General features: G+C 45.8%; 2 protein-coding genes across 3 annotated transcripts; both read left to right on the top strand.

Annotated features, from left to right (window-relative positions):
- Window positions 1-1,134: 1,134 nt before the first annotated feature.
- Window positions 1,135-17,486, top strand: LOC309388864 (interferon regulatory factor 4-like). Of its 2 annotated transcripts, XM_081946564.1 has the most exons (8): window positions 1,135-1,313; window positions 1,467-1,659; window positions 5,640-5,725; window positions 8,954-9,044; window positions 9,824-9,940; window positions 11,659-12,054; window positions 13,221-13,339; window positions 15,196-17,486. In XM_081946564.1, exons 1-8 carry the CDS (start codon window positions 1,137-1,139, stop codon window positions 15,319-15,321), a joined length of 1,305 nt encoding a protein of 434 aa, XP_081802690.1. In that variant the 5' UTR covers window positions 1,135-1,136; the 3' UTR covers window positions 15,322-17,486. The 2 variants fall into 2 exon arrangements, with proteins under 2 accessions (XP_081802690.1, XP_081802691.1); XM_081946565.1 differs by lacking the exon at window positions 9,824-9,940.
- Window positions 17,487-20,953: 3,467 nt separating this feature from the next.
- FOXS1 (forkhead box S1) lies at window positions 20,954-22,538 on the top strand. The gene has a single exon (XM_081949443.1). It carries the CDS (start codon window positions 20,958-20,960, stop codon window positions 22,311-22,313), a length of 1,356 nt encoding a protein of 451 aa, XP_081805569.1. The 5' UTR covers window positions 20,954-20,957; the 3' UTR covers window positions 22,314-22,538.
- Window positions 22,539-27,787: the final 5,249 nt, after the last annotated feature.

Here is a 27,787-nt window from a genome sequence, read left to right as displayed (position 1 = left end):
GTGAGAAAATTTTACTGCTAACAGAGATACGAAAGTGGGCAGTAGGTATAAAAAGGTTGATTACCCCTGATCTAGATAAATGATAGACAGGTGGATGGATGGATGGATGGATGGATGGATGGATGGATGGATGGATGATAGATAATATAGATAGGGAGGGAGGGAGGGAGGGAGGGAGAAAGAAAGATGGATATTTGATAGGTAAGTAGATAGGTAGGAAGGAAGGAAGGAAGGTTGTCCAACATCTTGAGTTATGGAACGCGTACAACGCTAGAAGGCAAGCCATTCCACTGATGATAAATAGATAGATGATTGATAGATAGATAGATAGATAGATAGATAGATAGATAGATAGATAGATAGATAGAGCTAGATAGGGAGAATGGGAGAGAGATGAGAGAAAGAGGGAGGGAGGGAGAGGGGGCAGGAAGGGAGAGCGAGAAAGGGAGGCAGAATGGGGAGAGAGAAAGAGGGGGGAGGGAGAGGGAGGGAGGGAAAAAGAGGGAGGGAAGGAGAGGGAGGGAGGGAGAAAGAGAGAGAGGGAGGGAAGGCGAATGGGAGGGAGAGAAGAGAGAAAAAGGGGGAGGGAGAGAGGGGGAAGGAGAGAGAGAGAGAAAGAGGGAGGGAGGAAAGGAGAGAGAAGAGAGAGAAATGGAGAAAGGGGGAGGGAGGGAGAAAGAGAAAAGAAGGACTAAGGGTGTGTTTGTGTGCGTGTGCGTGTGCGTGAAGCCCATGAAAGCCAGGATCAACGGCTGGAGACGAATCCAGGTGGACCTAAGGAGACCTTTCCTGACCGTCAGAAGCCTTCCTCCGCCCGTGCAACCGCTCCCCTTGGGAAGTCGCGGGGGGAGGGGGGGGCTTCCAGCCCGGGAGGCTTTTTAAGAGATTGGGCTCCGGGCAGGACTAGACGACCTCCAAGGTCTCCCCCTCAGCCCTGGGATCCGACGCAGCCTTCCGCTCGCCTTGCGCAAACGGGAAGCGAGAGCGAAAACGAAAGCGAAAGTGCCCCGGCGGCGGCCTTTCGCTTTCCCCGCGGCCGGTGCTGCCTGTGGGCGCTTCTCCAGCTCGGCCGACTTCAGGCGCGGCGGGCGCTTTCGGTTCGGGCGTCCGGGGTCCCGGGGGAGGCAGGGCGCCACATGGCCGGGGAGGCGCCGCAGCCCATGCGGCTGAAGGAGTGGCTGCTGGCCCAGGTGGAGAGCGGTCGCTATCCGGGACTGCGCTGGGAGGACGGGCAGAAAACGCTCTTCCGCATCCCTTGGAAACACGCCGCTAAGCAGGACTACCGCGAGCGGGAGGACGCGGCGCTCTTCAAGGTACGGCGGGGTCGGGGAAGGGACCCCCGCCTGGCTCAACCCTCTCCCGCCCCGGGCATCCAGGCTGGCGGGGGGTGGGGGTGGGGGGCTTGGCTCTGGGCTTTCTGACTGCCCTCTCCTCCCCCTCCCCCTCCCCCCTCCCCCCTCCCGCAGGCCTGGGCAGTCTACAAGGGCAAGTATCGGGAAGGGCTGGACGAAGCAGACCCCTCCGTCTGGAAGACGCGTCTCCGCTGCGCGCTCAACAAAAGCCCCGATTTTAAAGAGGTGCCCGAGAAAAGTCGCTTGGAGGCTCTCGAGCCTTACAAAGTCTACCAGGTGGTCTCTCCCGAGGCGGCCCAGAACGCAGGTAGGACAAAAAACCCCGGAGGAAGGGGCTTGGGAAGGCAGTTTCTCCCCCCCCCCCCACAGCTGGGGACAGGAGCATGGGCTCAGGACCTGGGGAGGTGGGGGGGGGGTGTCCAAGCGTCTCCCTCCCTGGGCGCCCCCTAAAATTGGCCGAGTCAATTCTGCATCCAGGACGCCTGCCAGTCTATCTCTATTTGCAATCCCCCCCCCCCAAAAAAAGATTGAATCTGGAAATAAAAAGGGAGTTTTGCATGCTTTTGGGGTGATGGTGGTTTTTTTTGCCCTCCAGGAGATTGTGGGTTGGGGGAAAAAGGTACTTTGGTGACATCTGATGGGAATAAAATTGAATTAATTAATTGTGAATTGCTCTCTGTACATCCATCCATCGTCTGTCTGTCTGTCTGTCTCTCTCTCTCTCGCTCTCTCTCTCGCTCTCTCTATCGATCTATCGATCGTGTCTGTCTGTCTAGTTATCTGTCTGTCTGTTTATCTATATCTATCTATCTATCTTTCTCTCTCTCTCTCTATCTCTCTATCTATCTATCTATCTATCTATCTATCTATCTATCTATCTATCTCTATCCTGTCTGTCTGTGTCTGTCTGTCTGTCTATCATCTCTACCTACCTACCTACCTACCTATCATCTGTCTGTCTGTCTGTCTATCATCATTTATCTAATCTCTGTAGGTCCTCCATCCCTGGAGGATTTCAAGACCAAACTGGAGAGTCATTTGTTTCAAATGATATAAAATCTCCTGCTTGAGCAGGGGGTTGGAGTAGAAGACCGCCAAGGTCCCTTCCAGCCCTATGAATCTATGTTTTGTCTGCGTGCCTGCCTATTGCTCTCCCTCTCTTGTGTTCTTTTATCTAATTTGTCTGTCTAATAACCTACCTATTTTATCTCTCTGTCGCCTATATTATCTGTCTGTCTGTTTTCCTACTGACCTATCCAATTTTAAAACTGTTCCAACACTCTCATAGAGGGTAATGTACAGATAAAAAGAGTCAAACATAAAAACAGTATGTAAGATTTAAAATTGCAAAAGGCAAGGATGAAGAGCAAACAGGATTATTGGGGGACTGGAGGCTAAATCATATGAAGAATGGTTATGTCTACTCTAGTTTAATGAAAAGAAGAACTAGGGGAGACAGGATAGCAGTGCTCCAATTTTTGAGGGGCTGCCACAGAGAGGAGGGGGGTCAAGCTGTTCTCCAAAGCCCCTGAAGGCAGAAGCAACGGGTAGAAACTGAACAAGGAGAGATTCAGCCTGGGCTTAAGGGGGAATTTCTTGACAGTGAGGACAATCAACCCGTGGAACTGCTTGCCACCAAAAGTTGTGAATGCCCCAACACTGGAAGTCTTTAAGAAGATGTTGGATAGCCATTTGTCTGGAATGGTCCAGGGTTTCCTGTCTAAGCAGGGGGTTGGACTAGAGGACCTCCAAGATCCCTTCCAACTCTGTTATTCTGTTCAGTTCTGAATTTAAAAGCAGGGGGAGGGGCTGCAGGCCACTCACCAGCCCCACGCCAGTGTGCTCCCTTCTGCACCCCAAGCAAGGGGCCACGTTTTCACACCTTCCTTTCCGAAAATTCAAAATCAAAATCATCCCCTTTATGATGCTAATGGCACAGTTGTCAAATCTAATTTTTTTAACTACCAGTTCTATGGGTGTGGCTTGGTGGGGGCATGGCTTGGTGGGAATCATGTGACTGGGTGGGCATGGCTATGTAGTCATGTAACTGGGGGATCAAAAGACAGAAACCCACAGTGTCCTGCTGGAGCAGGGTTGGATTAGATGACCTCCAGGTGCCTTCCAGCCTGGATTATTATCTCTGAAGCTGCATCTAGTGCCAGGTTTGTAGTCTTTCCTTCCTCTCCTTTTTCCCTCCCTCCCTCCCTCCCTCCCTCCCTCCCTCCCTCTTTCTTTTCTCTCTTTCTCCTTTCTTTTTTTCTTTCTTTCCCTTCCTCCTCCCTCTTTCTTTCTTTTTCTTTCTTTCTCTCCCCCTCCCCCTTCCTTTTCTTTCTTTCTTTCTTTCTTTCTTTCTTTCTTTCTTTCCTCCCTCCTTCCCGTCCTTCTTCCCTTTCTGTTTATTTCTTTTTCTTTCTTTCTTTCTTTCTTTCTTTCTTTCTTTCTTTCTTTCTTTCTTTCTTTCTTTCTTTCTTTCTTTCTTTCTCGTCACCCCCACTCTCCCATTTTTGGCCTAGCAGGCTCAGGGAAGCCTTCTGGGAGCAAAAACAGACCCCCCCTGCCCACGCATTTCCAGAAAACCTGTAGTTAAAAAAAATGCTTTAAAAGTTTTTTTTTTAAAGTTCCAAAGATCAGCTGTGTGACATGCAATCGTCAGAACAGGTTTTCTTTTTTACTTTTTTTAGTATATTTTACTACCAGTTAGGGCGAAACGGTAGCATTTCACCCCTGCAAAATTTTTGTGAAGACTCTACTTGAGGAACGGGGGAGAGGAGTTGGGCCTCTGGGATCCTCAAAGTTTACAGGCTACTAGGCATCTAACTAAACATGTGTCACCTTCTGCCTTTTTTCCTGGGCTGCTACAAAAAGGCCCCCTCCCTTTCTCTAGGCCACACAAGCCTTGAGCTGCCTTCCACGAGATATCAAAGACCAAGGTTAACCAGATAAAATAGAACAGAATAACAGAGATGGAAGGGACCTTGGAGGTCTTCTAGTCCAACCCCCTGCCTAGGCAGGAAACCCTATACCGTTTCAGGCAAATGGCTCTCCAACATCTTCTTAAAGACTTCCAGTGTTGGGGCATTCACAACTTCTGGAGGCAACTTCTGTTCCGCTGATTAATTGTTCTAACTGTCAGGAAGTTTCTCCTCAGTTCTAAGTTGCTTCTCTCCTTGATTAGTTTCCACCCATTGCTTCTTGTTCTGCCCTCATGTGCCTTGGAGAATAGTTTAACTCCCTCTTCTTTGGGGCAATCCCTGAGATATTGGAACATTGCTATCATGTCTCCCCTGGTCCTTCTTTCTCTTAAGCTAGACATACCCAGTTCCTGCAACCGTTCTTCATATGTTTTAGTCTCCAGTCCCCTAATCCTCTTTGTTGCTCTTCTCTGCACTCTTTATAGAGTCTCCACATCTTTTCTACATCGTGGTGACCAAAACTGGATGCAGGATTCCATGTGTGGCCTTATCAAGGCCTTATAAAGTGGCATTAACTCTTCATGTGGTCTTGATTCTCTCCCTCTGTTGATGCAGCCTAGAACTGTGTTGGCTTTTTTGGCAGCTGCTGCACACGGCTGGCTCCTATTTAAATGGTTGTCCACTAGGACTCCAAGATCCCTGATTCACAGTTACTACTGTTGAGCAAGGCACCACCTATACTGTACCTGTGCATTCCGTTTTTCTTGCCTAAATGTAGAACCTGACTCTTTTCACCCTTGAATTTCATTTTAGAATAGAATAGAATAACAGAGTTGGAAGGGACCTTGGAGGTCTTCTAGTCCAACCCCCTGCCTTTTGTTAGATAGCGCCCAACGTTCAGGTTGCAAGAATTGCTGGGTTCACACAGCCACAATGATGTTTTCATGTGGATGACTCCCAGGTTCACCCAGAACGCAGAAGGAATGGTTGTTTTGTTAAAATATTTATGACTGGAAGAGACATGGGAACAAGATCAGCCAATGAATAGGCATAGCAGCTAAGTTGGCCAATGGGAGCTTAAAGAGATCTGAGTCTGTGCTGAGCACTGAAACTGAAAGTAGTCTCTGCTGAGCATTAAACTGGTCTGCTGCTCTGATCTGAAACTGAAGAACGATCTGCTAGTATCGTACATTTATTCATCCGTTTTTATGCATATAAAGAAGTTAATGAATCCAGTTGAATCAGTTATCTCTGTGGGCTTTCTGATTCACAAAAAAGTTAAACCTAGTCTAAATCCAGGTTGGTGCTAGCTTAATCTGGAGAGGGAGGGGTTGTGTGAATCTACCTTTTGTGTCTTTGTTGTTGTGGTTTCCAGAGATGGAAAGTGGGACAGACTCACCTCTGCAGCCGAAATGTCCCTTGGCACCAGCACCTGAAGCGGCCCAGGGCTTGTCAGACAAGGTAAGCCTCCGGGTGGGATCTCTTCAGCTCCTGTAAGAATCGTCAGAACAGATCCCCACTCAAAGAGATCTCTGCTCACCTGCAAATTGCTGAGGATTATGATCCAGAGGGAGGAATATTTGCATTTTCTTGCCTTAAAACTTGCTTTGGCAAAGAAGCATTGATTGGTGTTACGTCTTGAATGTATGTAGAGGGTTTCTCAACCTTGGCCCCTTGAAGGTGTGTGGACTTCAACTCCCAGAATTCCCCAGCCCACATGTAGGAAAAGGTAATAGCTGGGGTGACCTTTTGACTGTGGAATGAATGAATAAACATGCAGTCCGGTGTTTTAAATGTATTGTGATGTAGATTTTGAAGAATATTCTGTTTGAAAAGCCAGCCTATATCTTTCTTTCCTCCCTCCTTCCCTCCCACCCTCCTTCCTCCTTCCCTCCCTCTTTCCTTCCGACCTCTCTTCTTCTTTCTTCCTCCCTTCCATTCTCCCTCCCTTCCCTTCTTCCTTCCTCCCTCCTGCCTTCCTCCCTCACCTCTTTCCTTTCTCCCTTCCTCCCTCTCTGTTTTCTTCCTTCCTTTCTTCCTCCCTCCCTCCTTCCTTCCTTCCTCCCTCCCACACTCCTTCCTTCCTTCCTTCCTTCCTTCCTTCCACTTTCCCTTCCCTCTTCCCTCCCTCCTTTCTTCCTCCCTCCCTCCTTTCTTCCTCCCTCCCTCCCCTCTTTCCTCCCTCCCTTCCTCTCTCTCTCCTTCCTTCCTCCCTTCCCTTCTTCCTCCCTCCGTCTCTCCTTCCTTCCTTCTTTCCACTTTCCCTCCCCTCTTCCCTCCCTCCTCCTTTCTTCCCTCCCTCCCCTCTTTCCTCCCTCCCTTCCTCACTCTCTCCTTCCTTCCACTCTCCCTTCCCTCTTTCCTCCCTCCCTCCCTCCTTCCTTTCTTCTTTCCTTTATCTTCCTGCCTTTTTCTCCCTCCCTCCCGGCTTTTCTTTCTCTTTATCTCAACCCCCCCCCCCCCATTTGAATTGCTGCACATCCCAACCAGTGACTTTGGGTGGTGAACTTACCTTTATTTTCTTTATCTAACTTAATTAATTATTACGTAAATGGAAGCGTTCTTAAAATGAACACAATTAAAATCTCACAGGTCTTCGTCCTATGGCTTTAAAACACACTTAGCAGCTTTTATTTTGGAAACCGGGGGCGGGGGGGGGAGGCAGGGGGGGGGTTGTATCCTAACCACAGAGCCTGCCTCTGAGCAGGAAGTTTTTGCTCTGGATTTTTTTCTTTTAAAATGCAGCTTCCCTAAAGATGAAAACAGCAGCTTCAGATCTGGAACAATTACCGGTAGTTCCAGATTTGTTGGGCGCCAGAAACCAAAACTGCTTCTTTATTGCTGCTTGCATGTTTGCAAGAATCTTCCCAGACTGTCTCCATTTTCAAGGGAACAGCCAGAAAAAGAATTTGTCAGATCTGCCCCCTCTCTCCTCCTTCCGTCTTGCTTCAATGCCAGCCTGCTGTGGCCTTTGTGTGTGTGGGGGGGGGAGCGGGGGGGGGGAGAGGGAAGCTGTATGGGAGGAGTCAAGGGGGAATTCCAAACTGCTTTGTGCCGGCTGGAGATAAGACCTCAAGGACACCCGGGCCAGAGGAAAGAGGGGCTCAAGGACGGCTGTCCTAGAAACAGCTGGTTTGGATGAGAAGACAAGAGAAGAGAAGAGGAGATAATAGATTATTGGAATGGAAATAGGAATAGAATATGGAATGGAATTGAATGGAATTGAATATGGAATAGAAATGAATATGGAATGGAATAGAATAGAATAAGAATTTAGAATAGAATATGGAATAGAATAGAATATGGAATGGAATGGAATAGGATAGAATAGAATAAGAATTTAGAATAGAATAGAATAGAATAGAATAGAATAGAATATGGAATAAAATAGAATATGGAATGGAATAGAATAGAATAAGAATTTAGAATAGAATATGGAATAGAATAGAATATGGAATGGAATGGGATAAAATAGAATAGAATTAGAATTTAGAATAGAATATGGAATAGAATAGAATATGGAATGGAATAGCATATGGAATGGGATAGGATAGGATAGAATAGAATAGAATAAGAATTTAGAATAGAATAGAATATGGAATGGAAGCATAGGATAGGATAGAATAGAATAGAATAAGAATTAATAGAATAGAATATGGAATGGAATAGAATATGGAATGGAATTGGATAGGACAGGATAGAATAGAATAGAATAAGAATTTAGAATAGAATAGAATATGGAATAAAATAGAATATGGAATGGAATAGGATAGGATAGAAGAGAATAAGAATATAGAATATAGAATGAAATGGAGTGGAACGGAACAGGACAGAATAGAATAGAGCTGGAAGGGGCCTTGGAGGTCTTCTAGTCCAGCCCCCTGCTCAAGCAGGAGAACCTATACCTGTGATGACAAACCTATGGCTCGTGTGGACACGTGCACCATCACCAGCTGCTCTTCTGTTTTCCCGCGTGCTGGTCTTCGGAAGGGCTGGAGCGCCGGGAAACGCCCCCACCAATGGCCTGAAAAACAGCCAAAAACAGAAATGTGCATGCTCCGGTGCATGCGAACCCCAGCTGGCTGGCATGTGCTGCACTCAGTGCGGAAAAGGTTCACCATCACTGACGTCTCCCACTTCAGATTATGTGGCTGTCTTTTCTTTTCTTAAATGAACCCAAATGACTTTAGGCTTCTTCGCCAAAATCTTCTCCTTATTTCCATGTCGAATCTCTCCTTGGTCAGTTTCCATCCATTATTATTCCTTGTCTGGCCTTCGGGTGCTTTGGTAAATAGCTGGACCCCCTCCCTCCTCTCTGGGGCAGCCCCTCCAATATTGGAAGATGCTCTCCTGTCTCCCCTGGTCCTTCTCTTCCCTAGACCAGCCAGGCCCAGTTCCTGCAACCGTCCATCGTAGGTTTTAGCATCCTGGTTGTTCTTCTCTGCACTCTTTCTAGAGTCTCAACCTCTTTTTTAGTGTGATCAAAGCTGGGCTGAATCTTTTCTTGATAGGTTTCCATCCATTATTCCTTGTCTGGCTTTCGAATAGCTTGACCCCCAACAAAAGATTCCAGACTGCGCATTTAGGTGCCTTCTTCCCAATTTCAACCACTCTTGGTTTGGTTTGGTTTGGTTTATTTGGATTTATATGCCGCCCTTCTCCCAAAGGACTTGTTTCCTTTCTCTCCAGGCCAAACCATCTTCAGAGCCTGATGGGAAAAGGCATGGTGACGCAGGGGGGGCTCCTCTCCCCCAGAAGATGAGCAGTGAACACCTCCAGGGTAAGGCAAAAACGAATTCTTCTCTTCGTCTCTGATTGAAAAATTATGCAGAGCTGTTTTGGGGGCAGGATACGATAGGTGCAATTGCCTTGAGTTATTTGTAAAAAAAATAGCAATAGCCCTTTAGCCAGTAAGGATCGAACTGCTGGCCGTTGGCAGAATTGGCCTGCGATACAGCACTTTAACAAATGTGCCACCATAGCTCTTTTGATAAAGGAGGGATTCAAATAAATAAAATAAATAAATAAATAAATGTAACAGCATTGTATGGTTAGTGAGATTTGATCTGGGGTGGATTTATGCTATAATGGAGTGAAACAACAACAAAAACAATAATGCACCAACAAAGTGGGTATTCCAGGATCACAATTGTTTTCTAGAGATTTACAGTATAGGTAGTCCTCGACTTATTGGGACCAGAATCTCAGTTGTTAAGTGAAGCGGTTGTTAAATCAGATTCCCCTCGTGACTACTTTGCTCAATGATGACAATCCTGGCTGTCCCAGGTCGTTAAGCAGATGGAGCGAAAAGCGTTACTTAGAAAGGAGGAGGCAGAAGGAAACTCCTGTGCCGATCTGGCCAAACGAAGCTTGTATCCTAACAAAAAGTCTCCCACTGTCTTCCCCATTGACTTTCTGGGGAAGCCGGCAGGAAAGTCTGTTCCTGAAATTAGTTCAGCATTTTCTACGAACCCATCAGAATGGATTCAGCCACGTGGATCGATGCAATAAGTACATCATTCAAGCAACCCTTGACGTTTGTTGTGCTCCGCTCCACAGGGTGCCAGGTTAAAGGTTTTTTCCACACACGGGCTCCATCACAGATCTACCAGCTTCCAAACCGGGCTTTGTTTAGTCCCAGTTCACAGTTTGCCCCCAGCAAAAGAACCAATTCAGGTAATAGAGGCTTTGATTTCGAGAATTTCCTCACCGCATCCTGTTCAGCATTTCGCTGACCAGGGCTGAAGCTTGTAAAAGCTAAGCTGGGTTGGGGCTGGTTGACTTTAGGATGGGTTAGGAGCAGAGAGAGAGATGCAATGGGGAAGTGTGCCAGGAGGAGGTGGGCACAAAGTTGTTCCATATTCATTGGCCAAACAAAAACAAAACAAACACACAGAAACACCAAAAAGAAAAAGAAAAGAGGAATTGCAACTGATTCGAAGGAACTATTTATTTCCTTCTTCATTTGGAGAAAGGAGGTTGCAAGTTGAAGCAGTTTATCAAAATGTTAGCTAAATGCAAGGATAAAAGCTCTTTGTTGTGGCCCGCCAGAGGTCAGGCAGAGCTGGCATCCGATTCAGACAGTGAGGAGGTTGGGGAGGAAGATGGGCCAGTCCTGGAGTCTGGGGAAGGCTCTGACGAGGGCTCTGTGTCGGAGGCAGAGAGGGGGCCAGGGCCGTCCGACAGTTATCAGCTGCCTTCGGAGTCAGACATCAGTGGGGCAGAAGAACAGCTGGAGCCTGTTCCCAGTGTGCGCATGCGCAGGGCTGCCAGGAGCAGGGAACAGTTAAAGAACAGGAGTCGACTTGAGAGTAAGGCCACAGGTGGACGATGAATGGCCCCTCCCAGAGGAAATAAAAGAGGAGCGAAAGGGGAGTGGAGTTTGCAGGAGACTATTAGTTCACTTCATTGGTTCATGACTCTCCGAGACTCCTTGCCAAGTTCTGCAGAGATCGGCCTGGCAACTCTCCAAGCCAGAGAAGGTCTGTGATTGTAAATCCTCCCTTGAGAGACTTTGCTGGATGGGAATGAGCAGAATTCACAGTCAGTTAATAAAAGGAGGTTTCTTGGGAAGCCTCAGTCAGAACACCCTGATTGATTGATTGATTGATTGATTGATTGATTGAATGCCTTTAGGTCAGTGTCCACCATTCGTGGCCGCAAAGACTGACCTTCTCCAGGATGAATTAAAAACTTAGATCATCATGTATGTAAAATACAGGCCTCAACTTACAAACCATTCATTTAGTGTCTGTTCAAAATTACAACAGCACTGGAAAAAGTAACTTATAACCAGTTTTCATACTGGAACCGTCATAAATATGAGTCAGTTGCCAAGCGTCCCAATTTTGATCATGTGACCATGGGGATGTTGCAATGGTCATTAAGTGTTCAGCATGCCCATGGTCACATGATCAAAATTCAGATACTTGACCAATGATTCATATTTATGATGGTTGCAGTGTCCTGGGGTCATGTAGTGGCCATATTCACTTAATGACCATGTTACTAGCTTAACAACGGCAGGGATTTGCTTAAGAATTGTGGTAAGAAATGGAGCAAAACTTACTAAACAGCTGTCTCGCTTAGCAACAGAAATTTGGGGTTCAGTTGTCATAAGCCGAGGACTACCTGTAATCAGCAGAAGGCCTTACCTCCCAAGAGTTGTGGGTGATCCATCACTGGAGGTTTTCAAAAACCAGACTGGACAACCATTTGACTGGGATGGTTTGAGGCCCCTGCCTTGAGCAGAGGGTTGGACTAGAAGACCTCCAAAGGTCCCTTCCAGCCGCAGAATTCTGTGACTCTACTTTGAAGCCAAAAAAAGTCATATGGCTTTACAGACTCCATAACTACGTCATGGTGTCCATTTCTGGCCTCTTAACCCGTTCCAGATTGCTGCCTCCGCGTCCGCCTCTACTATTGCGACGTCCTCGTGAAAGAGATGACCACAAGCGCAGCAGAAGGCTGCCGGATCACCTACCAGCCGGAGGTGGCGGAGAACGATGACCTTTACGGTCCCAGCGGCCTGGAAGAAATCCAGTTCCCTCCTCCGGATGTCCTGGGCTACAGGAGTTGGTCGCCCAAAGTCATCTGGGTCCTGAAGAGGTTGCTCCCCCATTTGAATCGTGGGGTGCTCCTTTGGGTAGCCCCAGAAGGAGTCTTCATGAAGCGCCAGTGCCAAAGTCGAGTTTACTGGAAGGGGCCGCTGGCGCCCCACAAGGACCAGCCCAACAAGCTGGAGAGGGAGAAAACCTACCGGCTGTTGGACACGCAACAATTCCTCCAGGGTGAGCGCTCACTTCGGGTTTCGCCGGGGAAAGTTAGAACACGGTTCCCCAACCTTTCGGGATTGGAGGGCCAAAGGAAGGGGGCGGGCCCTTTATATGTGCATGTGCGCGCATGAACGGGGCTGCAAATGCACTCGGGGTGGCGCCTGCGTGCATGTGGCATGACGCTACTGCTGGTAGGATGCTAGCGTGCTTGCGTGGCGCTCGTGGCAACAGTTGTGCCCTCACGCACATGGCAATGCCACCGCACCTGCGGTGCTCATGGCGACACTAGCATGAGAGGGGGAGTTATGGAAATTGGGGTCCCAAACCATTTGGGTCTTGAAGAGTCCTATATTAGTCGTTATTACTTATGTCACCGTCGTCTTTTAATGACCCCCATATGTCAGTCTTGCAGCCATCTTTTCTTTGGGGTCTCAGGCCTGCCACACTTTCTATTCTTCTGCTATGCATTTTCTATTGTGGGAAAACGGGAGGGGGGAATTGTACGGAGTTAGATGATATGTAGCCATAACAACATTCTTTCTAGAAAGCCAAGGTCATCATCCTTGGTCTCTGCACCTGACTGGATGGGTGGAAGCTGCCCGCGTGGCAGTGGGAGAATGGACCATGGGATGGGCTGGAGGGTGTGGGGGGCAAGATTTTGAACTTTCAACTGGGTGGGGAAAACCGGGAAGCTTTCAGATGTGCCAACATGGCTCTCTTCATAAATTGGAACTTTTGAGGAATCCTTTGCCTCGGCCTCTGATTTACTTTTGGATGCTATTTAGAACCCTGACACCATAATCCCTTGCGGGGTGGAGTTTGGGCAACTGAATGGAGCTGAGGGTTTACTGGCCGGATGCCCTTCCTGTCACCACTGTGGTGTTATATTCAGCAGATATAATCTCAACATGCCCAGAGAGAGAAATATCTGCCTCCACCTAGGATCGAACTCACAGCCTTCTGATTGTGAGGTGAGAGCTCCACCTTTAGGCCAAACACACTATTCAGGCCATATTACCGTTTACTCTCATATAATTCTAACCATCAAATCCCAGAATGAAAATTTCATTTCTTTTCGTTTCTCTCTCAAAAAAAAGGGTCCATATTTTTGACCTCGATATAATTAAATGTTCGGTTTTTGGATCAAGAAAATCCTTAAAAACCTCTTGTGTTTCTCTCAGAGTTACGAAGCTTTCTCAGACACGGAAAGCCGCTACCGCAGTTCCAGATCCACCTCTGCTTTGGAGAAGAATTTCCACCTGTCCCCAACCAGAACCTCCACAAGTTCATCACCGCCCAGGTGAATATTTTGGCGACCACGAAGGGTCTCATTGAGCCACTGTCTTTCCTGACTTAAACCAGGTTAATGGAGGGTTTGTGAATTGCAGAAACACAAATGAGGGTCAGTGGAGTCACCAGTTAATCCCCAGACCCTTCACACTCAGGATTCAGGTAACTCCATCCAATGAGTTGTGCTGAGGAAACAAACATCCATGCACCCGTTTTTACATCTCTAATCCTCCTGGGTACCGAGCTGAAGACAAAGAGAGGCTCACCAAAACGGGCCTCTCTCTCTACTGCACAACTCACTGCCCAGGTGGGGCTGCGGGAAGCATATTTCTCAAGCGGTGATTGGTTACTGCTCGTGCCCGCCTGGCCAATGGGAAGACAGCTGTCTCAAAGTCTTGCAGTTACTCTCATGGGCCATTAAGTGTTTCATGGAAGGGATTCTATGTAGGTAATCCTCGATTTGTGACCAGTTGCTTAGCAACCATTTGAAGTTACAACAGACCGCCCCAAAAGGGACTTCCAACCACCACCACCCTGGAGTCACATGATCACATTCTGGACAATTGGCAACTACTAACCTGCATTTATGACTTTGATTTACAACAATCAGCATTTCCTTAATGGTTTCCCTCAAAATCACCCCCTAGCAAACAATGGGTTCACTTAAAGACCATGGTGATTCACTTAATGACCATCACACAAAAGGTTGTAAAATTGAGTTGGTCACGTGGGTGACCCAATTTGCAACAGTAACAACTAACGACTGTAGTGGGGTAGGCTCCATTGTGGTCATATGTTGTGGACCTCAGATAGTCCTCGACTTAAAACAATTCGTTTAGTGACCATTCAAAGTTACAATGGCTTCTACCGTACTGCCTTAAAATGGCTTCTACTGTACAGGGCTGTGGAGTTGCCATGGTAATGGCTTCACAGCACTCCACAAGGGGGCTACCTCTGGTAAAGAGGAAATCCAACATTAGAAATTGCGCCAACATTCACGGAAGGAGGGTTGGGATAAATAAATACCCGGGCAGCACCAAGTTATCAGCTAGTTGCAGATAAATACCACCAGCCACTGGGTTTTTAAAAAGGTTTTTATTAGTTAAACATTAAAAATGTTGGGCATAGTGCGACATTTCTGGCATAGTCATTTCCATAGAATCTTTTGATCTTACAACAATAACAGTTTATATCCGTTACATAGGCATGTGTAGTCAGTCAAATTACCTACCTATTAATCCCTTTCATTACTATCAGCACATATGCATATCCAATTCCTACCTATCATACAATATTAATACCCTATTTTCCAGTTCTTATCTTGTGTTTTTCTGTCCCAGGCTTTTTCCCTTCTTTCTAACCATCAGTAGATATTCCGTCTGTCCCTTGTCTTTGAGCTCTAGAGTCAGCCTGTCCATTTCTACGCATGTCAGTATCTTACTTATTATTTCTTGTTACGGGGGGGATCTCTTTTTTCCCCCCAAGTTTTGTGCGAAGGCCAGTCTTGCTGCCGTTAAAATATGCAACATTAAATATAATCCACCTTTGCTATGTTTTTCTTTTGTAATTCCCTAATAGAAATAGTTCTGGACTCAACTCTATCCTTTGATTTAACGTCTCTTCCAACCACTTTCTTATCTGGTGCCAAAAGGCCCGAGCTTTCGAGCACTCCCACCACATATGGTAGAAGGTTCCTAGCTCAACTTTACATTTCCAGCATCATGGCAATAAGTTTTTATTAATTTTAGCTAATCTGATACAAGCCCCTGTTGACTGTGCTTGCTCCTGGGTTGATACATGTGCTACACCTGTGCACACTTGAACGAATGTGTCCCCCCCCCCTCTCTCTTTCCGCTTGCTCTCTAGGTGGAGCCGGTGTTTGCCCGCGATCTCTGTCTCCACGCCCAGCAGTACCTCCAGGGCTCCCATACCTGCCCTCCGAAGACCCCCAAGAAGATTGTTCAGATCCTGCAGCTGCTCTCCTCCTCTTGACCCGCTCCGGATGTCACCGCTGACCTGGAATGAAGTCCTGGCTGCTTCTGTGGAGCGCCGACCAAGGGACCCCCTCCCTCAAGACTCAGCCCTTCTCTCAGGAATCCATGGCTGGCCAGTGCTGAAATCTTGCAGAAAGGAGGACTCTGTGTTTGGCCTGGATGTTCCTTTTTAGAAATCTATATACCGTGTTTCCCCGTGAATAAGACAGGGTCTTATTTTCTTTTGAACACCGAAATAAGTGCTTGGCCTTATTTTGGGGGAGGCCTTATTATTTTTGAGGTGCGGGAGGCAGTGAGCGTGGTCACTTCATGGCTGCTGCTGCGTTGCAATATTTTCAGGGAGGGCTTATTTTAGTACCTGCACTCAAAAGCCCGAGTGGGCTTATTATCTGTGAAGGTCTTATTTTCGGGAAAACGGTATATATAAATGAGATACACGCACACATACACATACAAATACAAATTTTTATTTTAAAAAAATGTGATGATAATAATAATAGGAACCAATGTGAACTAAAATGGAACAGAGGAAGCAGAAAGAGAAGTAATAGAAAAAGCTTTTATGAGTAAGGTCTCTGTAATTAGCCTGGATGTTCCTTTATTTTAAAAAGTGTGTGTGTATCCTTGTTTCCTCTGTTCTATTTGGTTTATATTCTTATTGTTCTTAAAATGTGATACAGAGAGATAGAGATCAGACAGACAGACAGATTAATTAAGGATAGATCTGATGATAGAGAAATAGACAGACAGACAGATTAAAGGTAGATCATAGACACAGACAGATTAAAGATAGATGATAGGTAGACAGACAGACAGACGAATAAATTAAGGATAGATGATGATAGACAGATTAAAGATAAATGATTAAAGAGATTAAAGATAGATAGATAGATGATGGATAGATAGATAGATAGATAGATAGATAGATAGATAGATAGATAGATAGATAGATGATAGATAGATTAGACAAAGATAAATAGACAGAAATAGATAGTATGTATGAATGTATGAATGAAGTACGAATACAGACTAAAATAGAACAGAGAAAACAAGGAGAAAGAAATAACAGAAAAGCTTTTATGAATAAAAGCTCTGGAATTTACTTCTTTAATACATAGCTATAATTTTTATTAAATATTTTAAGAACAACAATAAGAATGAATGTAAACTAAAACAGAATAGAGGAAAGAAAGAAAAAAGAAATAACAGAAGAAGGTTGTATGAATAAAAACTTGTGATTCTGGATGTCCCTTTTTAAAATAAATTTTTTTTATTAAATATTTCAAGAACAATAAGAATTAAACTATTATTTAATGACATTAATCTAGGACAGAACAGAGAAAATGGGGGGGGGGGGAAGAGAAATAATGGAAAAAATTTGTTTGAATAAGGGTTCTGTGTTTAGCCCGTATGTTCTTTTTTAATATGTATAATATTTATGAAATGTTTTAAGGAATATAAACTAAAATAGCACTGTGAAAACGGGGAAAAAGAAAAAGTTAAAAGTGCAATAACAAAAAAGTAGAAAAAAGTTCTAAAGAAGAAATACAGTTAGTCCCCGTCTTAACAACAATTCGTTTAGTGACCTTCCAAAGTTATGATGGCACTGAAAAAAAGTAAATTATGACCATTTTTCACACTTATGACTGCTATAGTAACCCCATGGTCATGGATGCTTGGCAACTGACTCATAGTTATGACGGTCGCAAAGTCCCAGAGTCACGTGATCTGACAAGCAAAGTCAATGGGGAAGCCAGGTTCACTTTACAACCATGTTACTAACTGAACAACTGCCATGATTCACTTAACAACTGGGACAAAACTCAATTGTCTCACTTAGCAACAGAAATTTGGCCTCAGTGGTGGTCTTAAGGACTCCCCGGATAGAAAGAAACAGCTTCTGATATTCTTCACAGCAGTTATATTTTATATGTGCTATTATTATTATTATTCTTAACTTTGAAGTTGCACTAGGAGTCTCCCTTGTGGGTCTTTGCAGGGTGTGTTTGTGTGTGAGTTCTGAACTGTGAGAGAAGCAGGTGCAGTTTTTAAGATGCAGAGCAGTACAATCAACCTTAACCTGAGCTGCGCAGAATCACTCGGTTGAACTGGGTGGCCGCAGACATGGAATGAATAAAAACAATAAAAATAACATGAGGATTTGCAGACTTTTTATGTGTTTTGTTTCTTTTTTGCCAGAATTGAAAACTTGAGATATTACAGGTCATCCACAACATAACGACCATAAGGGAGCCTGCTTATTATGGTCATATGTTGTGACAGTCATGAACCAGATTTTATGATACGTAGTGGTCATTAAGCGAACGTGGCATTCGTAAAATAAGCCACTGTTTGCTACGGTTTCATTTATTTATTTATTATAAGTATGTACAATCTAAATGATTAGATGACAGATATGATATGCTTAGGTAGGATAGAGACAGACAGACAATAGACAAGAAGAGAAGATGGAAAGGACCTTGGAGGTCATCTAGTCCAACCCCCCGCTTAAGCAAGAGACCTAATGCCATTTCAGACAAATGGCTATCCAACATCTCTTTAAAGACTTCCAGTGTTGGAGCATTCACAACTTCTGGAGGCAACTTCTGTTCCACTGATTAATTGTTCTAACTGTCAGGAAATTTCTCCTCAGTTCTAAGTTGCTTCTCTCCTTGATTAGTTTCTACCCATTGCTTCTTGTTCTGCCCTCAGGTGCCTTGGAGAATAGTTTGACTCCCTCTTCTTTCTGAGATATTGGAAGACTGCTATCATGTCTCCCCTGGTCCTTCTTTTCATTAAACTAGACCTACCCAGTTCCTGCAACCGTTCTTCATATGTTTTAGTCTCCAGTCCCCTAATCATCCTTGTTGCTCTTCTCTGCACTCTTTCTAGAGTCTCCACATCTTTTTTACATCGTGGTGACCAAAACTGGATACATTTTTCCCTTTTTCATTTTTTCTTTTTCACTTGTGTTTTTAAACTTGAAAATGTTCAATAAAAATTATACTAATACTTCACATGATTTTGATAGATAGATGATAGATTAGATAGATAGATAGATAGATAGATAGATAGATAGATAGATAGATAGATAGATAGATGATAGATAGATAGATAGATAGATAGATAGATAGATAGATAGATAGATATAGAAATATAGATAGATGAGATATGATAGATGGATAGTAGGTAGATAGGCAGAGAGATAGATATAGGGAGATATAGAGATAAATATAGAGATAGAGATGAGCGAGATAGATAAGATACAGTATAAATATATATCTTTATATATAGATTGAGATATGAGAGGTAGATGATAGATGAGAGGAGATAGATGAGAGAATAAGATAGATAGATAGATATAGAAATATAGATAGATGAGATATGATGGATAGTAGGTAGATAGGCAGAGAGATAGAGAGATATAGGGAGATATAGAGATAAATATAGAGATAGAGATGAGCGAGATAGATAAGATACAGTATAAATATATATCTATATATAGATTGAGATATGAGAGGTAGATGATAGATGAGAGGAGATAGATGAGAGAATAAGATAGATAGATAGATAGATAGATAGACAGATGATAGATAGATAGATAGATAGATAGATAGATAGATAGATAGATAGATAGATAGATAGATGATAGATGAGAAGAGATAGATGAGAGAGGTCAGAGATGAGAGGTAGAGATGATAGATAGATAGATAAATGAGAGCTAGATAGATGAGAGATAAATAGATGAGATAGACAAGATAGATATAGATAAATGAGAGAGATGAGAGATTGATAGTAGATTGATTGATAGATAAAAGATAAATGATATATCATATAGATCATGATACTTTGAAATAGAGGAAGTAATAGATAGATAGACAGGCAGACAGATGTGTTAGATACTTGTTCTAACTACAGTGGTTTCCACCAAGGTCCTCTGTTCCGGCGGGAATGGAGGTTTAATCCTATTGGTCGAAAGGTCTGACAGCTCCCTATAAAAGGGCTGCAGTCAGACTCAACCGTCGCTGGATGGTTCTCACTTGTACTTTAATAAAGAGCTGTTGTTAACGTTAAGCCTGTCTGTGCCTATCCATTACCCGATCTAACAAGATGGATGATAGAGGCAAGCTAGCCATCTAAATTTTGGACTTAAGCTTATTTATGGCATCTTCCAGTAGAGGGAAGCCGTGACTATTTTTCTCCAGGATCTTTTCCTTCTTCTTTCTGATGATTTCAACTTCTTGAGGGTTTGAGGTTTTTTTTTTTTCTTTTCTTGCCTTGCTGGCAAAGGACAATTCAGGTCCATATGCAGGAAAGGGCCTGTTACAGAGGCCACCTTTTAAATTATTTTTAATATATGTATTGCTTTTAATATATTTATGGCTGTCTTATAGTTTTATCATGCTTTTTATCATTTTACTTTTGATCTGGGAGCTGCGTAGAGTTGGTTATAAGATGGGTTGCTATTATATAGATAGAAAATAGAATAGAATGGAATAGAATAGAATAGAGAATCGAGTAGAATAGAATAGATAATAGAATAGAATAGAATAGAGAATCAAGTAGAATAGAATAGATAATAGAATAGAATAGAATAGAATAGAATAGAGAATCGAGTAGAATAGAATAGATAATAGAATAGAATAGAAATAATAGCAAAAGAATAAAAATAAGAATGAAAGAATAGAATATAATAGAATAGATAATGGAATGGAATGGAATAGAAATAAGAATGAAAGAATAGAATAGAAATAAGAATGAAAGAATAGAATAGAAATAAGAACGGAAGAATAGAGTAGAATAGATAATAGAATAGAATAGGAATAGGAATAAGAGAAGAGTAGAATAGGGAAGAGAAGAGAAGAGAATAACGGAGTTGAAAGGGACCTTGTAGGTCATCTAGTCCAACCTCCTCCCCCCCCCAAGCAGGAGAATTTATATTATTTCTGACAGATGGCTGTCCAGTCTCTTCTTGAAAGCTTCCAGTGATAAAGCACCCACGGGTGTCCCTGCAGGCGAGTGCGTGTTTTAAACACCTCGCTTGATTTTCGGACACTAGCAACTGGCTTGTAACCCTTCCATTTACTCTTCTTGCTCAACTCGGAGTTGGTCGGTTGGTTGGTTAGTTTGGGTGACTGCGTGGGCTCTGGGGAACTAGCCCCAAACGCCTGCGTCCAGGTCCGATTGTGGACTGGTGTATGTCCTTCCTTCCTTCCTTCCTTCCTTCCTTCCTTCCTTCCTTCCTTCCTTCCTTCCTTCCTTCCTTCCTTCCTTCTTTTTTTCCCTTCTTTCTTGCTGTCTGTCTGTCTGTCCATTGACCTCTTTCTACAACCTCGCTGGATTTGGGAAACCAGTATCCCGCGTCCTGTGTGGGTTCCCCCCCCCATCCTCCAGTTTTTTCTCCCTCCGCCTGGGAAGGGCTGCGGAGGGGGAGCGTCTCGCTCCCAAAATGACCCTTCTCCAGCCGCCCGTCCAGCCCCGTGGGCTCTGAAACCCGGCCCCGCGTCTGTCGGGGCTTTACCCACCCGCGGGCGGAGGTGGGGCCGTCCAGCGCCTTCCCCCGGCTCAGCCCAGAGGCCGGACCGCAGCGCGATTTAAACCCGCCGAAGGCACCGTCCGGGCAGCGACAGGACGATGCAGCTGGACTTCGCGGGCCCTCGGCGGCCGGCACTGTCCCGCGTGGGCGAAGCGGGCGCGGCGGGAGCCCCAGCCTACGGCTTGGAATCCTGCGTGGGCGCCAAGCCCCCCTACAGCTACATCGCCCTGATCGCCATGGCCCTCCAGGGCAGCCCGGAGCAGCGGCTCACCTTGAGTGGCATCTACCGCTTCATCACCTCCCGCTTCGCCTACTACCGAGACAATAAACAAGGCTGGCAGAATTCCATCCGCCACAACCTCTCGCTCAACGACTGCTTCGTCAAAGTGCCCCGGGACGACCAGAAACCGGGCAAGGGGAGTTTTTGGATGCTGGACCCCGAGTGCCACGACATGTTCCACAACGGCTCCTTCCTACGGCGACGGCAGCGTTTCACCCGCAAGAGGCGTCCCTCCAGGGCTGCGGGGGGCGGCCCAGGGGCCAAGAAGGGGCCCCGGAGTGGCAGGGGCCAGCCGACTGGCGTGGGGTTGCCCGGGAAGGTGATCAAGATGGAAGACGGCACACCGAGAGCAGATGCCACCGGGCAGGGCCAAAGTTCCAGCCGGGCAGTGGCAAGGCCTGAGGGGGTCTTGCCCCTGAATCTATTTATGGGTGGGCAAGAGGGTGAGGATCCAGCCCTGCCTTGCCCGGAGCCCCTCAGCCCTCGGGGCCAGCCTTGTGCCAAGCTCAACCCCTCCAAGACGGCGTGTTTCCATCTGGGCCCCAAAGCTGGCCTCTACAGCCAACCATCGGGATTCTGCTCCCCGAGAAGTAATTACCAGGTGAAAGGGGCCCTTCTGGATGACCTCGAGGTTACCCCACTGGTCCCCCTGGCGGAGAGGCTGCCCTCCCGACCCAGCCCGGAGATCAATGGAAGCCTGCAGAATGGCCCCTGCTCTTCCCAGGGGAAGCCTGGGCAGGAAGGCAAGGGGGCGCCCCAAGTGTTTGGCCAGCTGGCACCCCACTTCCCGGCTCTTTTGGGGAACGGCAAAGCAGCCCAGCCCGGCCACCGGCCGCATCCATCGCCCACCATCGACGGCCACGAAGGTTACACCAAAGCTTCGGTCCTGCCCGTCTTCGGCTACTCCAACCCGGAGTCTCGGAGTGGGGGCTACCAGTGCCGCCTGCAAGCCCTGAATTTCTGTGGCAACGAGCCCCCTTTGGAACACCTTCTGACCTCCTCGCCCACCGCTGCCAATCCTGCGGCTGCCATCCAGCCCCCGTCCTTCGTGCAGCTGCCAGGGGAGCAGGAAATCTGGCCGGGGAGTTCCTTTTCCCTGCAAGGGGGCAGCAGTTATCAGCTGGGGCTGCCCCATTGCCTCTACAGGACTTCGAGTATGTTCCTTTTCGAGTGATGGGGAGGGACTAGGGGTCCCTCTGTCTGCCCCCATCAAGGCCCTGGAGATAGGAGCTGGATGCCCGTCTGAATTCTGGCAGAACGAACGGGGGGGGGGGCTGGGTGAGCGTGAAGTCTTCCCCCCCCCCAGGGGGCTCCATGGACCTTGGCAGAAATGCAGAGGGACAAAGCTACCCACGGCCGAATCCTGGATTCCAGCTTTAAAACCAGCATTGCAACCTGGCCAGCCTCTTGCAAGGTGGATAACGAGGGGCGGGTGGGCAGGGAGGGGGCATTTGAACCTTTTATATGCCAGCCTTCAGCAAAACAAAACAAAAAATTGCCAAGAAAAAAGCTGCCAGCAAACATTAAATGCCAGCCAGGAAAAAATAAATAAATGGAATTTTGGAATTTTTTTTAATCCCAGGGTTGTGGGGAAGGGGCATTCTGCGTACGGTCAGAGGCAATTTTATCTATTTTGTGGCCTGTGTTTATTTTGGGGCTGGCTGTTTTGGGAGGAATGAGATCATGGGAACGGGGGTGACAGTCCTCCCCAGAGATTGGGGGGGTTGGAGGAGCCTGAAACGCCTGGCCACTTTTGGAGTGATGCTTTTTCTCATGCTTTATTTTGCGGCGCTACAGAATTAAAGCCAAGGAAGAAGGAAGGCTTTGTCCATTGGCGTCGATGGGAGCAGGAATCTAAATTTCCCCTGCTTTCGGTCCTCGACTTACGACCGAAATTGGGTCTGGGATTTCTGCCGCTAAGCAAGATGGTCGTTCAGTGAGGGTCACTAACTTATCCACTGCGGTGACCCCCTTAACAACAGTGGCCAGAAAGGTCAAGTCCTGCTCGATTTTACAACCTGCAGCGAAGCAAAATCACTGCAGCTGTTAAGTGAATTACGTGGTCATTAAGCGAATCTTCAAATTTCCATCACTGAGCAAGGCAGGTAGTCGCATCACATTTTACGACGTTTTTGGCCACAGCTGTTAAATGTATCACTGTGGTCGTTAAGTGAATCATGCAGTCATTAAGTGAACCTGACGTTGTTTGTCAAGAACCGGCTGGGAAGCCACACGTGGGCATCATACAGTGGCGGGATGTTGCAACCGTTGTAAATGCATGCCAATTGCCAAGGGCTCAAAATTTGATCATGTGACTGTGGGGGAGATACTGAATATGGTCGTAAGTGTGAGGACTGGTACTTAGTTGCTTTTTTCGCTTCTGTTCTGACTTCAAACAGTTGTAACTTGAGGACTAAAGCTGAAATAACGTATGTCATCAGTTACGGCAGCACTAAAAAACCTGACTTATGACGGCTTTTCACAGTTACGACCTTTGCCACATCCCCATGATCAGCTGTTCAAAATTCAAACGCTTGCCAGCTGATTCATATTTACGACAGTTGCGGTGTCCTGGGGGGGTGTCAGTGATCCCTTTTGCGACCTCCTGACCAGCCAAGTGGAGGGAGAAGGCAGATTTACATAATCACTGTGTTATTCACTTCAACCGCAGTGATTCACTTAACAATGAGAAAAGTCGTAAAACGGGGCAAAGTTTCACAACCATCTCCCTTAGTGGCAGAAATTTGGGGCTCAATTATAGTCGTAAGCCGAGGACTATCTCTATTTGACTTCGCTCTTTTAAAGGGCCAGAAGCAGAGAATCATCAAGAATTATCATTCATTTTTTTAATTTTGGAAAACCAGTCAAATTCTTCTCCTTTGCACCCATTTCCCACCCGCCAAAATCTTCTTGTCTGAGACTGTTGTAAGGCCTGAAAATTAACTTGCATTTTAAAAAATCTTCCCTGTCCATTTATTCAAAAAGAAAGTGGTTTTAAATCTAAGTTTCTCTCTTTTTTAAAAAAATCTTTAAAATAAGATGGTGCTTTCTTTCTTTTTTTATTTTGTTTATTCAAACACAACATATTTGCAACACTTTATACTTCTTTTACACATCCCTTGTGTTTCCTTTGTACATGTAATTCTTATACACACACACATATATTTTGTTTCATATATCTTTTCTATCAGTTCCATATATAACAACCTTTATATACATTTAAGTCATCTTATGTCTCTTATTTCCTACTATTTTTGTCTACAGTCTATTTTGTACTATCACCTCTTATTCCTTCTCCATTTTTGTATTTGTTTTATAGTTTCTTGATCTTTCGTCTTCTCTTTATTGCTTTCCTATTTCTTTCCCCCTTTCCTCTAGCCAATTATACCTTGCCCCATATGAAGTAATTCCTCTTTATCTTTTAGCTCTTTCGTCAGCCTGTCTATTTCAGCACATTCCAATATATATTTTTATTACATTTTCCTCCGTTGGTATGTGTTTATTTTTCCAATTCTGTGCAAATGAGATTCTCGCTGCCGTAATTATGTGTAGAATTAGGGATTTGATACTTTTCTCATAGTTACCCTTTATTATTCCTAATGGAAATAATTCTGGTTTTGGTTCTATTTGAAGTGCAGTGATCTCTTCCAGCCAGGATTTTATTTTTTCCCAAGATGATGCTTTCAAATAGAATTTTTTTTTCTTTGCCTTTTAAAATGCGGTGCCTTCTCTTATTGATCTGGCTGGAGACAGATAGGGTACATGTAAGTGTCTTCTGTCTTGTACAATGACAAGTAGTCCTTGACTTACAACCAAAATTTCTGTCGCTAAACGAGACAGTTGTTAAGTGAGCTTGGCCTCTTTTTACCACCTCTCTTGCCACAATTGTTCAGTGAATCCCCGCAGTTGTTAAATTAATAGTTTCTGGCTTCTCCATTGACTCTGCTCATCATCACGTAACCCCGGGACACTGCAACGGTCATAAATATGAACCAGTTGCCAAGCCTCTGAACTTTCAACATGTGGCCAGGGGATGCTGCCATGGTTGCAGGAGGGAAAAACAACCCGAAGTCACTTTTTTCAGTGATGTCGTAACTTCGAACGGTCACTAAACAAACAGTCGTAAGTCGAGGACTTATTTTTTTCTAGCACACTCTGCAGTTAAAGTAAACATCTCCTTCCTGGATTTTCTCCTGGGGATGCTGCCATAGTTGTAAGTGTGCAAAATTCATACATCCCCTTTCTCAGCGCCGTTGTCACTTTTAACGGTCACTAAACGAACAGTCGTAAGTCGAGGACTTATTTTTTTTCTAGCACACTCTGCAGTCAAAGTAAACATCTCCTTCCAGGACCTTCTCCTGGGGATGCTGCCATAGTTGTAAGTGTGCAAAAGTCATACACCCCCTTTCTTGGTGTCGCTGTCACATTGAACGGTCACTAAACGAACCGTTGTAAATCGAGGACTACCTGTACCGAGCGTTCTGTGCTTCTGGCTCTTTAAGGAGCAAGGGTTTGCCCGCCTGCCAGGGCTGAGGCTTCCAAATAATATCAAATTTGCCTTCTTCTGCAGATCGAATTAAACACAGCATATCTGGTCAGTTGGCAACCCGGTTGCCAATTGTCGTTCGCAGTTGAAGTTGCAACCATTGGTCTGTTGAAGAATGCCAGCCTTAAGCTGGCTAGATATCTTAAAAGGCAGAGCAATGTGGCCAAGGGTGCGGTGTGTGAATCACAATCAGCAGGAAGCTGGAAGTTCCCCATTTCATCCTCCTGTTTGTTTTAGAGCACAGGTCTTCAAAATTGGCAAGTTTAGGGAACTAGAGCAAGATTTCCCAGCAACTTTAAGCTGCGTGGACTTCAATTCCCAGAATTCCCCAGCCACCCACTCAATAATAAAACAAAGACCACCGTATCCCGTTAGCCTACTCGGTGTGATTGTGAATGTTTTGTGTTCTCCGATCTCTTGCTTTAATTAAGGATGCAGTAATGGGAATTTCGTACGTTCGCGCAGACTAGACTAAACACCAGCTGAAGTGTGTTTAAAGATGCTATCTGCCGCTCGTTTCTTCAACCTCGCCAGCGCTTCCAGGCGTGTGGACTCCAACTCCCAGAATTCCCCAGCCGGCGTGTCTTTCTTGAAGTGGAAAAGCAAAGCCGGTGGAAACTGGTTTTGTTCCTCGGATGGGGCACCACAAGGAAAGCTTTAGGCTGAACAGTTGGGGAAATATCCTGAAAGTTAACAATGGCAAATCATTTCTTTATCCTGGCCATCTTTTTAAAACATCTATACAATTAAAGGAGACTTTCAACTTACTTTCCTGGCAGTGGGCAGTTAATTTAATGTCTTTGTTTATGTGTTTTTCCCACCTTCTATCTGGATTTCTGGCAGACGTCTCATGACCCAACTGGGGAATATCATCAGTGGTAGTGCTAGTGGGAGAGGGAGTTCCTTCCTTCCCTAGTATTGATGATGTTCCCTAGTTGGGTCATAAAACGTCTGCAAGTAAACCATCAATCTCAGAGAACGCCAAGGACCCCACAGTCCTCCTCCTCCTCCTCCAATCTCACTCCCTTCTATCACTGATGTTGTTCCATAGTTGGGTCTTGAAACTTCTGCAAGAAAACCACCAAGCCCAGGGACTGCTGAGGATGCAACTGTCGTCTTCTTCCTCCTCCTCTTCCTCCTCCTCCCTGCAAGCCCACTACCTTCTATACCAATGATGTTCCCTAACTGGGTCATGAAATGTCTGCAAGAAAAACCATCAATCTCAGAGAGTGCCAAGGACCCCATAGTCGTCTTCCTCCTCTTCTCCACAAACCCCACTCCTTTCTAGCACTGAGGGTGTTCCATAGTTGGAACATCCTGATGGATGCAAGAAAACCATCAAGCCCAGGGACTGTTTTCCTCCTCCTCCTCCCTCACTCCCTTCTATCCCTGATGTTGTTCCGTAGTTGGGTCCTGAAAGGTCTACAAGAAAACTACCAAGCCCAGAGAGCACCAAGGACCCCACAGTCCTCCTCCTCCTCCTCAAACTTCACTCCCTTCTATCCCTGAGGTTGTTCCGTAGTTGGGTCCTGAAAGGTCTACAAGAAAACTACCAAGCCCAGAGAGCACCAAGGACCCCACAGTCCTCCTCCTCCTCAAACTTCACTCCCTTCTATCCCTGAGGTTGTTCCGTAGTTGGGTCCTGAAAGGTCTACAAGAAAACTACCAAGCCCAGAGAGCACCAAGGACCCCACAGTCCTCCTCCTCCTCCTCAAACTTCACTCCCTTCTATCACTGAGGTTGTTCCATAGTTGGGTCCTGAAACGTCTGCAAGAAAACCCCCAAGGCCAGGGACTTCTGAGGATGCAACTGTCTTCTTCCTCCTCTCTCCTCCTCCTCCTCCAACCTCACTCCCGCTTATCCCTGATGTTTTTCCCCTAGTTGGGTCCGCACGGATCAACCCTGAATTTCTACGTTGTGTGAACGCAGCTTCCAGGGTGGCGGCGGCCGGGGTCGGGGACGGAAGACGCCGGGCCAAAGGAGCCAAGACCCACTCCCACGCGGGAGGCAGAGGCAGCGACTGGCGGGGCTTCCCCGCTCCTCTCGGGGCTCTTTCCTGGCTTCGCTCCGGCAGCGCAAAAATCCGAGGCGGGCCGGAGGAG

This window comes from Natrix helvetica (assembly GCF_964273705.1).
Source record: "Natrix helvetica genome assembly, chromosome: 3".
Lineage (NCBI taxonomy): Eukaryota > Metazoa > Chordata > Lepidosauria > Squamata > Natricidae > Natrix > Natrix helvetica.
Note: the sequence above shows the minus strand (reverse complement) of the source record. Positions and strands in the feature narration are given on the sequence as shown.

What these genes read in the sequence shown, in the direction of transcription:
- LOC309388864 (XM_081946564.1), top strand. Translation starts at nt 1,137, where the DNA reads ATGGCCGGGGAGGCGCCGCAGCCCATGCGGCTGAAGGAGTGGCTGCTG. An exon ending in AGGACGCGGCGCTCTTCAAG is followed by an intron (nt 1,314 to 1,466) that starts GTACGGCGGGGT and finishes CCCCTCCCGCAG; the next exon opens with GCCTGGGCAGTCTACAAGGG. An exon ending in CGAGGCGGCCCAGAACGCAG is followed by an intron (nt 1,660 to 5,639) that starts GTAGGACAAAAA and finishes TGTGGTTTCCAG; the next exon opens with AGATGGAAAGTGGGACAGAC.
- FOXS1 (XM_081949443.1), top strand. Translation starts at nt 20,958, where the DNA reads ATGCAGCTGGACTTCGCGGGCCCTCGGCGGCCGGCACTGTCCCGCGTG.